Here is an 18,722-nt window from a genome sequence, read left to right on the forward strand (position 1 = left end):
GTCTTCCAGTCTCACGCTGTGAAATCACCTCTTGAAGATGAACAATGATTTCATAATGTTCGTTTTATTTTTTTGTCTGCTAAAAGCCCCTGTCAAATCCCCGCATGTATATAATTTGCTTTTTGTGCTTTTTATGAGCTCATGCTTCAAAGTACATTTAAGCTGAGTAAAATGTTGCATGTGTGAGATACGCATACACATGTGTGGACAAAAAGCTAGGAAGACGATAAAGTAGAAAGGAAGACCGACAGGGAGGAAGACTCATAAGAGTAGTGATTACACCTCTAGAATAAAGAATATATCAATATTAAAGAAAATTCATTCTCAAACTGACAAAACTATTAGGAAGGAGCATTTGGGGGAAAAGTACTCCACTAAGAAAAATCTCTAAAATGTGTGTTTTTTCAGCACTCTAATATGTGCATATGTTTGAAGCAAAAACCTTTCCTACCTAACATATTGTTTTGCATCTTCAACCTTACTCCTTACAGGTATCTAATTAATAAAGAAAAATTCAATTACTAAACATTTATTTTCCAGCACGACGTTTCTTTAAAGGTAATATCTTTATTGTTTTTTCATATTTTTGTTTTTCTTTTCTTATTTTTTTTTTTGTATGCAGAGATGGGAACTTATTTGATCACACAGCAAACTTTGCATAAAATGTGAATGGAATCCAGATTCAAAGGGTTTTCTTCATATTTTGTTCTGGTTGGTGCAAAGTATTGCACAGGCAATTTAATTTCCATTTTGTTGTCCTATCCAAAGAGAAAAATGCTTTAGTTCAAAAACTGTAGTCAACAGAACCTTGTCAGTTCATATGTTTAACTTCTGACTTTAATGAGGCCTCGCTGTCGGGACACGGCTGTGTCTTGGCTATGTTGACTCTTGATTAACAACTTTCCCACCATTCATGGTTGGTGTCCCTGAACTTTTCCTTGAACGTCCTTGCTTCTCTCCAATTTCATGCAGTGATGGTTCTCTATACATGCACACTGTAAAACAAATGAAGACAATTAGTTCTTGCAAAGCAAGGGGTCAAACTTCATTGGTCCCATTAGCATTTTCTGTTCTTTCCACCTAATGAATCAAAACACCTTAAGACATATAATCTCACTCTGTCATCTAAGAAGCTTACACAAGTAGAAAACAGCAGAATTATTTAGAATTGTACACACAGAGGAGAAAAATCCAATCTAACCCAAGAATGAATGCTTTTATCATTATATATATGTCTTGAGCCTTAATAAAGAACATTACCATAACAGTTTTGTATAGGAACGACCTGGCCGTAACACGAAATGTGGAAAAACAGGAATATAATGGAGAATAATCCTCTTCTCTCCAGTTTATGAAATAAGGAATGTGCGATGTATATGGCAGATTTAAGCATGCAGCCTTGCTGTTCCAATCGTTAAGGGAACAAGACTTATATGTTTGATGTTATATGTTACATAGATATAGAGAGATTACTGCACAAAAAGTAACATTTACCATTACTTCTGCATCTTTAAATCCTTTGAGAAATACATTTCCTCGCTCACCTTGACTCCAATGCACATTCAGTAAATTAAAAACATCATAACGCATTTCCCAACTCACAATTTTACCCCAAAAAAGCCTGGGTCAATCACTATCATTGCAGAGCCTATTAAAATACTATAGTTTTAACATCTTTAAGGAAAGCCTCTAAAAGACATGAAAATCCTAAAACAAGATTGGGCACCTTCTCAAAGAAAAAACAATGATATAAGAGTTTTGTTTTTTTTATCTTTGCAAACAATTATTTTGATCTGCAACCCTTTCGATAACATTTCAAGTCTTTTTAAAGACCTTTAAGGTAACAAAACATTGAAAGAGAGCCAAGTAGTTATTCAGCTCACTTTTAATCATACAGCTTACTAGTCCTCAGGAAAGTAATTATGGAGGGTGTCATGTCGCAGTCGTCAAAGATGATACATGTACTGATCTGTGTGTCAGGGTATTAATATTTTGCGATACTATAAACTACTGCCTTAAATGTTGTAAATAAATGCTTTATTTGTCTGTAAAGCATATATATAAATTCAACACTGCCTATTGAGTGCTTCTTTACACAACCATACATCAGCCGAATGTGAATAAATACGGTATGCAGACTCACTGCGCTGGAAAGATAGGAACATGAAAAAGTCTAATGGTTTATCCAAGGGAATTGATTGTATACTGAATGAGTAATTACACTCGAACAAAGGAATCAGGGTTTCCCTGCTATCTGCTTTTCCCATAAAAAGGGAAAGAAAAACCAATATGTTGTATCAGAAAATTCAATGAGCTCATTTACTTTCCTACATGCTGTTTGATACCAAGAAGCTTTTAAATGCAATTACGCTGAATGCAAGGATCTGCTGACTGAAAGCTTCTTCTTACTGTCCCGCTGCTTCAAATGCAGGTGAGTTTCCAGTCAATGAAATGTTGGAGTTTTATACGCACTATGTGTGGTCTTGGCAATACCTGAAACCAATGCTTTTTATATCTCTGTACACAGCATTTCACATGGCCAGAGGGGCACGCGGGTTTTAGAGGGCATGGGGCTAGGCTACCACTTTCTTATGCTACTTTGTAACACACAGTCTCTATGTCATTGAGAAAGGCATTAAGGTATAAGGAAAGTAATACATGATAGTTTCACGTTGTAATAGAACACAATGGGTTACAGAGGTAGTGCAGAAGTTTGGTTTTGTGTAATAGGTAGGTCGTGGTGTTTATGTCCAGTATAGCAGAATAAAACTTTAAAGATTAGTCATGCTGTTGTTGGTTTTTTTGCTTAATATTTTTTTTAACCCCTTAATGACAAAGCCCGTACATGTATGGGCTCAAAATGCATTGTTTTCAATGGGTTTAGGGACCGCCCATTGTCCTTAAGGGGTTAAAGCACCTGAACTTTACCTGTTTTGCCTGGGTTCCCATTCTAAAATGTATGGTTTTTACTGGCTTGTCTCAAAAATCACATCTTGTAAGGACGTGTTTGGAAAGAACAGTTTACAGGCTTCGGAGAGCACTGGCTCAACATAAATTCCCAAAACAGCAACTTTTGGTGATAAGTTACCCAACTATGATGGATTGAAACTAACTATGATGGAAAACGTAATAATCCCATGGGAATACTAATTATCTTCATAGACATTTTTCTTCACATCAAAACAAGATAAAAACATTTTCAGTGGTTGCTTTTGTGTGACGTAACAGTTAAGTGTTCCTAGACAAAATGTAAAATAAACTAAATTTATTATAACATTATAATTATAATGTCATTTATTTTATAATATAAATTATAATTTTTATTTAAATTATGATTCAATAACATTAGGAATTATATAACACGTATACCATTTGATTTAATGTCAGGTACCATAAAGTAGTGGCCCTCCTTGACAGCATAGATGTGGGACATTTGCAATAGCCCTTTATGCCTTATTGCAAGGGATCAGAGCAATTCAAGTGATAAAAACATCCATTAATTAAATATAAGATAAATAGAAGATAGACTGTTACATTATTCTCCTAAACTAGGCTCAGAATTTAATGAGCATTCCAGAAAATAGTTTATGCTCTATATGGAATAAATGTATGGAGCCCATGAACTGCATAGTTATAGTTATACATAATGAGATCTCAGGGGTTGTAGCACGCAGCAGCATGAGATATATTGTGTTGTCATTAATACAATGCTAAACATAGTTGGCACACGGTATTTGTGAACAGGACAATCATTGGGAGAAGAACATAGTCCCTTCTACAGCCAAAGTGGCAGATATTTTACTGCATCTCATGAGACTCTAGTGCCATCTCCAATATAAGTAAATAAATAAGTAAAAGAGTAAAATATGGAAATTTCCACAATGCTGCCCCAAAAAAGTCCACAGAGATTCAAATTCTATCCATTTTCAAAATAATTTGGTAGAATTGTGTAATTTTTTCATGACTAGTATTTATCTGGTACAGATGAATGATATTTTCTAGCTCTTTTGCTAAATAATATTTTATTTACATACCAAATGGTCCCATATTCACGTCTGTTTGTATTGTATTAGTAAAAAATAAAAATGCAGCTGTATTGTTATCATTTTATATTTTATATTATTATTTTACAACTTAACATGCAATATAAGCTTAGTTAAAGGAGCTGCTCACACCTCTAGCTGGAATAAGGTTATGACAGGAACACACATCTACTGTGGTACCACAATCACCATGATGCTTCCACTTACACGGGGTTATCCCAGCAATTATAGGAGTTGTAGTTCCGCAGAAGCGGCTGAGCAACCCGTCGGCTACTCCAGAATTAAATGTTATTTAATATTATCTTAGCTGTGCATTAAAAAGAGGAAAGTTAACTACTGTAAACAATTTAATTTGTATTAATCCATACTATAGTCCTATTCTAGAGTATTCATCTTATTTTTCATATGCAGTAAAATGAATAAAATAAAGTAAAATGTGCTTAAAAAATGTAAAATAATCAAAGCATTAATAAAATGAATAGCTGTTGGCCATCGTTTATTCCTATATACATTTTCTAGATAACGAGGTGACTTTAGTCTCCTGTATTTCCAGAACATAAAAAGGCCGAGCAGTATCCCTTACCTCACTCACTATGATGTCACTTACCATGCAAAAACCTCTGTACCTCACAGCTCCAAACATTTGGGATTTATAGAAAAAGTGACCTCTATTAATTTCCCAACACTTTGCTTTTCATGCTTGTTTGGCGATACCAAACTGTTTAAATAGGTAAAATGGAGAGCGACACAGTGGAGATGCTACGACTTCAAATAGTGCAAACATCTAAATTATGTACGGCAAAATACTACTACTGAAAATGAGCTAGCTTTCTTTATAGCAACTTTCGTTTTGGATCATCATGCAAGGCTTTTATTTCTGTTAGCTTGCATAATGAAACTTAATGCAATCTATAGAATATGGAATAAACGTTAGGGATTTAGAATTTAGCGTAGATTGACTACTGTTAGACGATATATATAAGTCAAGAGTCAAAGATGCTGCAACATCTTTTACATCTGGCTAACATGTGAGAAATTACATCACAATAACATCACTATAAAGGACTGTGTTAAAGCTAAGCTATCACTATTCCAGATTCTGCATTGTATACTTCTATATACTAAATGAATTCATGTTATTGTGTTTAAAGTTTAAAGAACATATACATTATATACATAATGTGATTCTGTAAACTCCATGTAGATGTTTTGTTTGGCATTTGGGTGCAGGTGCTATACAAGTCATGCATATGCAGGGTGGGACAATGCTCCATTACCCCTTCCAGTGGAAAATCCATGGCGGCTTTTCTAAGAGCAGGATCCAGACCAAGGTTCCTATGGGGCCTGCATCAGGCACAGGTATTGGGCATTAAAACCCCTGGAGCCAGAAGATCAGAGAGACTGTTGTGAAGCCCATGGAGCAGCGCAGCTTAGGCGGAGTGGGCCTTGACAGAGCTAGGTGGTGTGCAAAAAGGAAGGATTTAATTTAATTGGTTTAGAGTTGTTATGGGTGGGGTTATTAATAAGGTATATAAGTGGCAACCATTTTGTAAACTGTCACTTAACTGCTTATCCAAATCCTGGTTGTCCCACCCTCCCTCCCTTTAAGGTGGGTTGTGGGGGGTGACTACCCCGTTTTGTCACAGCGGCGGGGTTAGTTGGGGATTATTGCCTAATACGGTGTTTTGTTATGTTTTTGGTTAATAATTTGACTTGGTTCAAGTTATTTGTGTAGGTTTCGAGCTGGCCTGTGGCTCAGAACCTGGGGTGGTGTAGGGGTGTCTCGGTATGCCCCTGCATTGGTGTGTGGTTAAATTGGTGGTGTGGGGGTGTCTCGGTATGCCCCTGCAGTGGTAATTTGGTTAAATCGGTGGTGTAGGGGTGTCTCGGTATGCCCCTACATAGTTATAATTTGGTTAAACGGTCTGGTAGGGGTGTCTCGGTACATCCCTATTGTGGTCAATATGTTAATATGTTAATATGTTAATGTGGAGGCACCTGGTATGTGTTGGTGCCATTATATGGTTAATTTATTGGTTATGTGAGGTCATTGTCAGTGTTAATAAGATGTAAACTGTTAATAATGTTAACCGGGGTGGCTGGGTTGACAATGACCTCTAAATATTGTATATATGTTAATAAAGCTGTGGACAAAATATTTTGCACCCAAGTAAAGTGTCTGAGTCATTATTTGGGTATAGGGGTACGATCTTCCTGGGGCACAAACTCAACTATGCGCTTGTCATGTGGAGAGGAAGTTCCCCTGCGCTCCCAGGGTAAGGAGAGGCCCTAAAGAAGACCATCCTTGAGCCAAACAAGGCAATACCTGCCTAGACCTTTGTGTGCTGTCTGGGGGAGGTTTTACAGAGCATGGCTTACCTGGGTCTGGTTGGGACATCTAGTTAGTGGGCCAGCATCGTATAGCTAGAGAGGCTTATATTGGGTTTGTTTCTTATTGCCCTAGAGGACTGTGCTGAAGATCCCAAAAGTGTGATGATACACCCACTACCATTCAAAAGTCACATAGAAACTTGCTTGTTTTTGGAAGGAAAGCTAATTTTGTCCAATAAATAACATGAAATGTATCAGAAATACAGTGTAGATTGTTGTTCATGTTGAAAATGACTATTGTAGCTGGAAATGGCTGATTTTTATGCAATAACTTTATAAACGTACAGAGGCCCTTCATCAGCAGTCATCATTCCTGGGTGCCAACGGCATGTTGTGTTAGATAATCAAAGTTCAAAAGTAAAATTGATCACTAGAAAGCCCTTTTTGATTATACTACTATAAATTTACACAACCATAAATTAAAAACATGAATGTTAGTGTGTGTGTGTATATATATATATATATATATATATATATATATATATATATATATATATATATGTATATATCCGGTAGGAAGTGTGGGACATGAGCAAAAGCAGGACCACTCTTAGGCAGTGCCGCTGCTTATCGCCCTCTCCTGCTTGTCGCAAGCCACAGGAAGTATGTCACTACTACTGCCACTCAGGAGGGGCAAATCTAGTATTACATAGACATATTAAATGTCTTCTCTTGGAATGGTGCTTCAAATTCTTTATATGTTAATATCTGATGAAATTAATAAAAAAAAAATCCCCACACAAAAAAAGAAGATTAAACAGTTTAAATAATTAGGATTTGTATCTTGGAAATATTCTGTGTGTAGTTTTAAAAATAATTTCAATTTTTTTTATAATATTAACTTTTGTGCTTTTTTGCCCACTGGTAAGCAGGTGTGTTTGGCCAAAAGCAAGTCCTGTAAGTCAAGGAGCTGGGGATGAATCCTTTTGTGAATTTGCTGAGGACTCTCAGCTATTACAGAGGTCCCAAGTTTAGAAAATAGGCTTCAGGGAGACTGGTATTGGACCTGATACCAGGGAGACGCATATAGAAGAACAAGGAGAGGCCAAAACGTGAAGAAGGGGACACGGATGCGGTTGGAGGAGAAGGTAGGGAGGTACTGAGACAGCGCGTGCATCAGACATATTCTTGCCTCAGGGATGTGGGAAAAACAGCAGCATTTCCGGGAGACTCACAGAATTTCTAGGAGATTTGGGACCTCTGCTGTCATGCACTTAAGTATACATGACAGCTGTAGTGTCCATTTACAGCAGTCACCGTACACTATCCACTATTATTGATTTATTAATAAAGAGAAACTGAAATATGAATAACAAAACCACCCAGACTGGTTGCCAGGATTCCCTGTACAAAAAAAGTCAGGATTGATCAAAACTGTTTTTGTAATTTCTCCTGAGTAAGAAACAGGCAAGAACCCAGTGGGAGTTTTGATGATGAATACATTATATTATACAGTGTAAAGGCAGCCAAAAAAAATTGAATGCGACTCTCGTGTATTGACCTGCCTGACAAAATGCGAAAATATAGCTGTCCAGAGAAAAGCAGGACCGCAATAGCGCTGAAGAAACGGAATCTGCCAAGCCGTTCTAGATCTGGACACAATATAAAGAAATTGCTGTAAATTGAATGTGGAATGTTTATTTACCGTTGTAATGAAATTACAGGACGTGTTTAAATTTTATATTTGCTCCATACAGAAAATTACCAGACAAAAAGAGTATGAGATGCTCACGAAGAACAGACTTCATAGCCTGTCCTACGGTGTGCCCCCACTTGGGAGCACCTCAAAATGTAGCTCTCTTGTGCCATTACAGGGGAAAAATGCTCCCAAGTGGGGAGGCACCGGCGGACAGGCTATGAAGCAGCTGTCTGTTCTTGGTGAGCATCTCTCTATTGTCATACTGAGCATTAGTTAAGGTCTGTACAATTATGTTTAGATTTGGTGATGTGTTTTATTTATTATAGGAAAGCACAATTACATACAGTACAGGTGTCATCTGGTTACTATTAAAAGCAAATTAACCAAAAGAAAATGAAGCTTTGTAACTTAGAAATACAGGTTCTACAAAAGAGGTAAAAGTATTGCTTTGTTCAGAAAAAAGTATATGGAATAGTAACAGCATCCTCTGCATGTGGTACCCACGTTCTGTTTTCTTGCATTTAATGATCAAAAGTTATATAATTTCCATCATTCAAATATATATATTTTTTTAAAGTCAAGGGAACGCCATTATTTTGAAGAATCGGTGTGGCAACTGTATGTGAAATGGTGTATTGTTCTTTAAAACTCCTGACAGATTGTCCATGCGTGCAGCTGTGGCACTCGTACTGGGAGTTAGCTTCATGCTCTTCTAGCGTGCTTCCCTATGGCGGCTGTTATCATCACTAAATATTTTAGTGACCTATTGTGCCGATATCTCAGATGCATGCCGAACGGCCTGGGGTGCTGGTGAGTTGGGCCTTACCAGTCTGAAAGGTACTAAGCAGCTGTTTGGAGTTTATATTTCAAATTAAATCATCAAAATATTATGTAAAGATGACTGTTCCTTCAAGAGATGCAGTTTGCGGGTTGTCTATATAAAAAAAACTCACCTTCTATAGGTTTTGGTACAAAATGTGAAGATGCTTTGGTCTTTTTCACTCGATTTCCCTTCATGATTTGACCTTCTTTGCTAAGTCCCAGGAACCACTGGCGTCCAGATACTACCTGACGATAGATCGTCGAAGAATAAATGACGTAGTAATTCTCAAATACAGACTCCTTAAATTTGCATTCCGGGGTAAAAATATCCTGGGGAAAAGGAATAAACACATTAAATAATGCATATAGGGGATTCTATAGTATAAAATGTCATACACAGATGATAAGCTATACATGATAATTAAATATTCCACTTCAAAGATGGGAAAATCTGTTTGAAAAAAATGGTCTCCATAGATTTTAGAAACACAAGCTACCAATATTTGGTTAATACATGTATCCTAAAACCAGTATATTTTGGCACACCTAATTGACCATTTCGTATCCAAGCATTACTTCACCAACAAAAAACTATGCCATAGAGAAGGAAAATGTTCAAGGCCCTCAAAATCATAAACGCAAGTTTAAGAAAGTAAATAGAATTGAATGTTACTTTTCCTTTAAAAGCAAATCAATTTGACCAATATTTGTTAAAATGCTGCTGTAGATATTATACATTTAATATCTATCCATTGTACAAACAGCTTCACATAACCATAGTATTAAAAACAAAGATTATGGTCCATATGGATATGCTATGTGCAGAGATATGTGTTTATAATGTATAGTGAAAACTGATAATCAGTCCCAGTGCATTAGTTGGAGTTAAAGCATTGCTGGAAAAACACAATTACTCCCCAAATTCTTGTATATTGAGGCTTGTCACAGACTGTACTAATGCAATGTTAAAGCTTAGACCTTGAGAGACAAATTCAGCCATCCAAAGCTTTGCAGATACTTTATATACTGTTGATGTAACATTATTTAATGTACTGTATAAAAAACATAATATTCAAACGCATCAGAAATTGCAAAGAGATCACACATTCGTCCTAACTAAATATTCAATAACACTTAAAGCAATTGTCCTTCTGTTATATCGATGATGTAATTTTTTTTTTTACTACAAATTTTTTTTACCCATTTTTTAGAGAAATAAGCAGACAAACCAATAAATAAATAAATGGGTTGCAATCTCATTTCCTGATACATCAGCTGCAGGCAAGAAAAGTATTAACTGTGAGGGCAGTTTGTACAGGTTTTGCTCGCCACACCTCCTCAGGATGATAATTTAGGATTAACAGGGTATTGCACCACACCGAAGTTGACTTTTGTGGCAAACGGTGGCAAAACCTGCTTAATGAAATTCCTATCTTGATCCCCCCTCATTACAGCACCCTTACTACAGGAGGATACGATCACTGTGGGATACTCCTGGAAGTGACCCAATACACACAGATCTGTTGGTTCTGGTTTCTTTCCTGACTGCCAGGACACTAGGACTTTCTAGTTGCCAGCAGCTAGACTTTGTCCAGCTCTGGAAAAAAAAAAAAGATGTTGTGTTTTATTAGGTGAGACTTTATGAGATCTTGTGAAGGCGACGCAGCTCTACGCACAATTATTTTAGATCAATAAATGGGCTGCTTTCAAAAGTTTAATAAGCACTGGAATACATATTGCCACCATAATTTTAAAAGTACACAGACACATAGCCATGAAAGCTTCCTTTCAAATGGATAAATCTTCCACCTTGCCATTGTACAAACATTAAAGTGAAAAAGAGATGATTTACTGAAATATAATGCACAGCAAACAAGTGGCAATGGAATTGATGAGGGACTGTTTCTCCCTTTCTTAATGGAACATAATGGTTGGATTAATCATTTAGTGATTTATGAATGCTCACACTGAAAATTAGACTTTTGCATTCATATTCGGGCGAACATGAAAACAAACGCGAAGGGTGCGTTTTCGTTGTTCAGCCCGAATACCGCAGAAACGAAGATGGTGGCGGCAAAACGTATACGAAGATGAAGACACACAACACGAAGAATCTTTGTGTTCGTCTTCGTTTTCTAATCTCCCTGGTCCCTTCCCCATGTAGCCTACCTTATCTACGCAGCATCGCAGGGGTTAACGGGAGCAGAAATCCGTAGGTTCGCCGTCAGGAGTTAAAGGGCCGTGCAAGCGACTCTATTGGTCGCCGGCAGGGGCCTCCTCTGGCATCAACCAATTGGTGCAGGTGCACTTCATTGGTTGATGGCAGAGTGTCAAAGTCACTCGCCTGAGTACCCGCTATCCACGGGTACCGGATCCAGCGGCGCGCCTCCAGCTTCCTCCTCTGCATCCTGCATGACTGTTTCTAGACGCGCGCCCTCAACAAACTTTATGCTTCCCTGAATGAAGACGGCGGGAACGCGCTCGGATTACGTCACGCACGGAGGCGAGGCGTCCAACGAGCGACAGGTTTAAAACCCAGCACTGAGCAGTGTTCAGTTATAGTGCGGAGTATTGCTCTTTTATTGTGAATTCTATCTTCTTGTATTCCCCTGTACCAAACCTGGCTATACCCTTGGACTCCGCTGACCTCCTGAAGCCTGACCTTGGCAACTAAACGTCTCTCTCAGATATTTGTGTACTGACCTTGGCTATTGATTCTGGTCTCCGCTAACCTCCTTGTTCCTGACCCTGGCTACTAAATAGCTCTTTTTGATTCCTGTGCTCTGACTCCGGCTATCTCGTGTCCTGCATTCCGGACTCCACGGTAACTTGCCTTCATAACCCCTGACACAGAGGAGGCCCCTGCCCGTGACCAATAGAGTTGCTGGTACGGATCTTTAAGATCCTGGCGCCAAAGCTGCTGCGTAGTGCGAACTGCGTTAAACCCGTATTAACCCTTTCTACACGAATGTACACGAATGTTCGCCCGAACCCAACACAGGAACGGGCGAACACGAAGAGTTTGTCGGCACCCAAGTCTACTGAAAATTACTTTTTCACCTTCATAACACAGAATGGAAAACATACAGGTGAGACATACAGTAAAATGAAACAGTGACACTTGAAAGAGAATGATTTGTCAGAGTAATAATGCTATTATGACCGGCTTATCAATATTTACTGCACATTTTAAAGGCTAACGTTTCCAGGTGGAGCTTACAGGTACTAATTCAAACAGAAAATTAATTTCATAAAAGTATTGCAGTAGTGAACCAAATCTCTTTCTCCCTTTTATATATATATATATAAATGTTATTCTGATGGAAAATGATCTGGGGTCACTACTTGTCATGCTTTCTCACTAAGCTCTGTATGTATTGAGTCTATACTGCCTGGAGGTATTACACATCTTACACAAAGGGCTGGATTCTCCACAAGTTCGACCAGATCCCCACATTTAGGTGTGCCTTAGGAGGCAGAAGAGCAGCACTGCTCACATCCCTCTGCGTCATCAATATTGTTGTCTCTTTCATCGCTTATCACTCTGCTCTCTTGTCTTATTGTCTCTTTTTTTCACATATTTTGTAAATGTAAGAAGTGATCTCGATTTGGTTTTCTATTTTGAATACAGAAAGAAGTATTGAGAAGAGAGTTTGCATGTAATTCAGTTAGGGTTCAAATGAGTCTATGTATGTTCCCAGCTTGCAAATTGTGAGAAAAGTTAAAAAAAATGTTACTGATCTTTTATTAGCATTAAAGGATTAAAGCACCGCTCTAGTGAGTGATGCCGGGATTTGAATATTGACGGCTAATATTTCTTCTGAATTCGTATTGATTAGTAAAACCTTATTTAGTACAATTTAGAGACAAAGGAATCTCAAGGTCATTCTGTGCCTTAGGTACAGCAGTTGTAATTAATAAAGACTGAGGTGCTCAAATATGCTGAGAGCACAGAAAGTTAGATATTTACGTTTATGGGAAGGCACTTCATTGTGGATTTATAGAATATAAAATAAATGTAAAGAGGAAACCTCCTAAACCAAAACATATTTACTTGGATACCGATTACAAAAAAATCAACGGTGAATGTATCCGGGATATCGTTAAGCAATTTTTCAGACCTATTTTGAATTGCTCCTGTTTTCCTACTTCTAAATCAAAATATATATGTGTTACTAAAGTTAACCCTCACCACATTGAGGAATATCAGATATATTGCTCACCTGTATAAAACTACAATATTCTTTTTTAAATGAAATCTGCCAAGAATTTGATATGATTGTAGATAAAAAATACTTAATTCTTTACTGTCTCGCCTGGCACCAACCTACAGAGGTTATGTGCTGAACCATTAAAAGATCATTTATAGACCACATGGAGCTATTTTACCCTTTGAATAAGGGAGCCCTGATTGTCCCTTGATCTCAGATCGTACTTCAAGCTGATTATGATTGATTTCGCTTTTTAAAATAATCTCCAGAAATTATACCACCTTCTCTGGCGCTTTCTTGGGCTGCTCAGAATTATGTTTTATTCCTTTACCGGCATCCTTTTACTTTATATCACGTAGAACTGCCGAGAGAAGTGTACAGTAATTCCATTAGGCTTTTTCATGCTTGGGAGGGATAAAACCTTCAGAACATAGAGCAGTTTGCAAGTTTATGATCCTAAAGCCAATTAAATGTCTGAGTCCAGTGGCAAGGTGGTTGATGGTTTCTGGAGATTTGTATAAACTTTTTCTCCTTCATAGTGAAATGTTCCAGACATACAACATCATTGTGCGCATTTTATGAATCCCGTTAATGGGTTTGTTATCAGAAAGAATCTTGTGCACAAAATTAGATTGCACATTCTTTTTTTATGACACCTAGCACTATAAATAATGTTTATAGCCCTCTAGAGGAAGGAAATGTACAAAAAGAGGGTAATTATGTTATTTTTTCAGCTTACAAAAACTAAAAATACTAAATGAGGATTTTTTTTTTTAATGTACTACAAAATATTGCAAAGCTGGTGTCAAGAAGTCTAGTCTCATAGCAAATTTAGGAGATGGGCTTTTTCATAATATTTCACATATTGCAGCCAGAATCTTAATATTGCTTTAATGAATACAATAACTGTAGAGTCTGTAGAGGATTCGGCTATTATATGTCTACCAGATCTGTACCACCTAGGTAGTGATCAGCAGAAGGGAGAAGGACGGTCTTTCAGTACTGATACATGATTCCTGAAGAGGCCAGATCTCCATAGTTCTACCCGCTAGACCACAAATGACTACACCTCCAGAGCTGTACATCTGAAAAACTCTGAGAACTTGGGGTTGAGGGACCAGCAGCAGCAGGGCTCTATCTACTTGAAAAACACTCCAAAAAATTATCTGGAAGATTATGCAAATAAATTAGGAACATACATTTAAATAAACCAAAACATTTATTTGTGAGGCTTGTAAAGGTTCTTCTATTACTTTACAGAAACTGCTCACTAATTGAAAACTGTTGCGTTCCGCTGTGTCATGAAGGGATCATGTATTAAATACAGGTATAATCACTTGAGAATCTCAGGCTAAGATCCTCATTCACTGGCGACCCAATTAAAATACGTTGGCACAAATGGACAAAAAAAAATAATACCGGTATATTTTTAAAAAAATGATTTGAACATATATTGTATATAATGACAAACAATATCAAACTAGTACATGGCTGTGGAATAAGTGGAATGAAGTTTGATCACTCTCTAATAACCTGCATTGTATAATTTTATTTGATCTGTAACATTTAAAAGACCCCTTTTGGCCCTTTAAATATAAACCACCTGATTATTATAAAAACCTGATTATGATATTGGATAATGAATACATATGAATAAAGCTGACTAAGAGAAGTAAAGGAAGCAATCATTTTGCTTTTGTTGGAAGACTATGATATTTTCAAGATGCCCACACATTTATTAATTTTAAAACTATAGGTGTTGCTTTCCAATGCGGTAGAAAGTAAAATATGTATGTACTAATGACGTGCACAAATGGTACTGTACATGGCTGCCACAAAAAATGCTAGACTTGAATGTAAGGACTGCCCAGGAGTAGAACAGGTTTTGTATGCTCAACACTAGACAGGTCTACCTGTCTTTTCACAAAACCTGGTTTTAGCTACCAACTTTGTTTTGTTGATTTCATTAAGGACCTGGTGGACTCTAATCTGTAATTCTGGACAAAACCTGCTAAAAACAAGGCTTCTAAACTGTTTCACTGAACTGAAGCTTTCAACAAACTTGAAGAGCCCCTGAGAAACTTATGGCCGTGGTGAAATGTATTGACATGGCAAGAAGGAGACTCTTATCTACAAAGCACCCTTGTGTGTATTTTCATGATTGTGACTTTCATTGCAGACTATTTTAACCACAGTAGATCACTTGCTTAACTAGGTCTAGCTCAGTGCATTTAACCATGAATATTTTTTTTCCTTTTTTATCTTGAGGAAGTCAACAGTATTTAATGTCTGCTTTTTATGTAAATTTACCATTTGATCTGTCATTAATAAAATATAAGGTACTTATGAAAATGCTGTTATTTCTTTCTGGGGAGAAATCCATAAAATAAACAGGCTTTACAAACTAGCTCGTCAAAGAGGCTTAGATCCTACAAAGCAGGTGACCAACCCTTTATATATCAAACTGAGAATATAAAACAATACATTTCATTTGTCTGGTTTTATACAATATATTCACAAATGTGATAAACCTACATTTATGCAAACCCAACATGTACAGTCTCTAGAACAGCTTGTTCAATTCTAAAAATCATTCTTAATGAAAAGATTTCAAATTGCCCCAGAAATACATTATCCAAACAAAATATTTTGCTTGTGCTGGACAGAAATATATGGCAACAGCAGGCACTGCATAGTGAAAATTTACAAAATGTATATTAAAAAGTCTAAAAGATAATAATTCTAGGCAAGGAATGATATACATTACTAAGTAACAACAGCAGGTATATATGAGCCATTTTAGTTCCTGAGTGATGAATATTGGGTAAGCCTATTAGATCGCCATCTTTTAAGTTGTATGGCGTCCTATGGGTATCTCTGATGCAAGGATTGTCCTACTGAGGAGGCAAGTTACATTTATTGAGTTGGAGCCCTTTTTTTAACAATACTTCCAAGTAAGGATATACTTTCCATAGAAACTGCAAATTGGGAGTCAAACCTGCTTTAACAGTGGTTGAGCCGACAGCTGAGTCTACTTTAGCGATAAGATAAGCTGCTCAATTTCAGCCAAATCAGTTGAGCTGACCTAAGCAAATGTAACCTTGGATAAACCCCAGAGACAAGCACCCTTAATTATACTTATTAGAAATATGACACTCTGAGTAAGAGCACATTGGTTTCAAGATAAAGAAATAGAAAGATAGAATTTGATGGCAGATAAGAACCACTTGGCCCATCTAGTGTGAGTTTCTAAAGCAGGAAAAAACAGGCAAACCTTAATTACTGGTTGATCCTTATATTCAGGATAGATATACAGTACACCTATATCATGCATGTTTAAATTCCATTACTGTGTTAACCTCTGCCATTTGTGCCGAGAGAAAAATACTGCAACTCAAAACTTTACAATGCATAAAAATGATCTGTTAAGCCTTTCAGGTTCTCTCCTGGACTCATCTTTTTTATGTCAAAGTCCAACATCTTAGAGTAATACTTTTTCATTATGTGATTGATACTTTTCTATCTCACTGCTGCCCTTAATAGACAAATGGCTCTGAGTGGCAGGGTAAGCCCCGAAGTACAGGTGGCTATAAAGCAGATATGCAGTTTACATTTATCACCTTGGTCCTGTACCTAGTAACTCTGCCAGCAAACGCCACCTCATAACACCTTTAGCAGTTAATTTACTGTAAGAAATAAAAGTACAGAAAACTTCACAACTCTTTCAGAGACTGGAACTGTATGTCTTTTTTTTTGGTTATTTGGTATTTGGTTAATACTGCATTTTCTAGCCACTCTTAATATTTCGGATTAAAACATTTCCTGTGTTGCTATCCAAGAAAGATCCGAAAACACATCTCTTATCCTCTTCTTCAGACTACTGCAGTCGGTTGTTTACTGGCCTTGCGGATTCCCAGCTTTCTCTCCCCAAATCATTTTATTGTCTTCTCAATAAATCTCTCTGCTTCATCCTTTCTGCCAAGTTTAAGAGAAAAAAAATCTGTTCTTTGCTTCTCACGTGACCCCGGCATTAAATGCTCAGCTGAGAGAGGATTCTCCTTTTATGTCTTGCTTGTCTCTTAGGGTTTTTATTTTGATTTAATTTGCAGATAGTTCAACTGCTACCTGGTCCAAATATACCACTTGTTCAAAGAGAGGCATCTGTACTCAATTATCTATCCTACTGTTTTCTACATACACTGTTAATAAATAGCCAATTAGACATTTCAGGGACTATCTGTGTTTTAGAAAATAATTTTAATTTTTAATTTAGCCTTTTTAATGTTGAGCTGTGTGTGATGCGCTTCAATCAATTGTATGGTAAGCATGCACACCATGTCACCTAAAGAACTATAATTATATATATAATATAGGGTCATGTCAATGAATGGAATTTTGAATTTCCAAACCCTACAAAGAGCACCAGTTTTAAATTAAATGGCAAATACCTAAAATATGTTTTTTAATAATGAAATTGTGGTATCATTTTTAACTTGGGGAAAATGGGGAAACAGCTTCTTGATCCAAGGAGAGATATGACTGCCATTCTGGGGCCAAGAAGGTATTTCTTCCCCTAGTTTGTTGCAAAATTGGAAAGAGCCACAAACTGGTTGTTTTTGCCTTCTTTTGGATTAACAGCAATTAACAGATATGGGAAAGTTTTTTCAGCCTATATAACTATGTAACTATCTCTGTGGTGCATTACCCTGCACTATGATCTGCAGAATATATATTCCAGTAATACCTTGTGCTTTCTTGATTAATGTTTTCAAGTATAAGTTTTTCTTTCGTTGGTAGCACAAGGCCTGGTGGATATTATGTAATCAATCATGCTGTACTGATAAAGCGGAGAAATCCGCTAAGTTCTTCATCTCATACATAGTATTCAATTGTTATGACTACGATGTTATTGATATGCCAGTCTCATTTTATCATTATCGCCCTACTTGGTTCAAATACAGAGAATCTGATGGTTGGTTATATATGAATGTCTAGCTATTTATTGACTTAAACGCTTTTGGAAATTCCTGTAGATCAGCTCACCCCAGTTAAGAATATATATTTCCATATTAACTTTATTATGCCTCCTATTACTTTTCTGGCATGGAATACAATACATCCTCCTGGAGAAATATCTGTTCGTACTAAACTGTGCTAATCTCATTTTAAAGTAATGGTGTACACCCGCTTCTTTTTAAAGCAAAAACAAATTGTCATTTGTCTAATAACTGTTCTTTGGAGCTTTGAGATATCGCAAGTATAATGCAGCCCCCTGTCTGATATGTTCAACATTGACCTTTATTCTGTTGCTTAATCTATCCAAAAGGGGTTAACTGACCTTTCAACGACAAAATCAGCAAATATATGACTTGAAGCAAGCAAGGCACACGAAATAATAATCAGATTCAATGTCGAGTATTTTTCACACCATGCCCTGAGAGTTTCTCTTCTTTTCAAATCAGGCTTATCGCAATGTCAGTATTCAACGAATAGCCAGTTTCATTTGGAGTGTATGAAATATATGTAATTTTTTATATGAAAATTCCAAAACATGCCATGGACGTCAAAGCTTGTTTTTCGCTATTTAAATAATACATGCTGTATGTTACTGTTACC

General features: G+C 36.8%; 1 protein-coding gene across 4 annotated transcripts in view; it reads right to left on the reverse strand.

Moving 5' to 3' along the window:
• Positions 1-547: 547 nt before the first annotated feature.
• The window catches only part of FGF12 (fibroblast growth factor 12), a 144,492-nt gene continuing 126,317 nt past the window's right edge, over positions 548-18,722 (reverse strand). For all 4 annotated transcript variants that reach the window (XM_053458707.1, XM_053458706.1, XM_053458705.1 and 1 more), the window contains 2 exons: positions 9,027-9,225; positions 548-995 (listed from right to left, as the gene is read on the reverse strand). In XM_053458707.1, the coding sequence (XP_053314682.1) occupies positions 877-995; positions 9,027-9,225 (318 nt within the window). In that variant the 3' untranslated portion in view covers positions 548-876. The remainder of the gene's footprint in view (positions 996-9,026; positions 9,226-18,722) is intronic.

This window comes from Spea bombifrons, chromosome 3 (assembly GCF_027358695.1).
Source record: "Spea bombifrons isolate aSpeBom1 chromosome 3, aSpeBom1.2.pri, whole genome shotgun sequence".
NCBI classification, from domain to species: Eukaryota; Metazoa; Chordata; class Amphibia; order Anura; family Pelobatidae; genus Spea; species Spea bombifrons.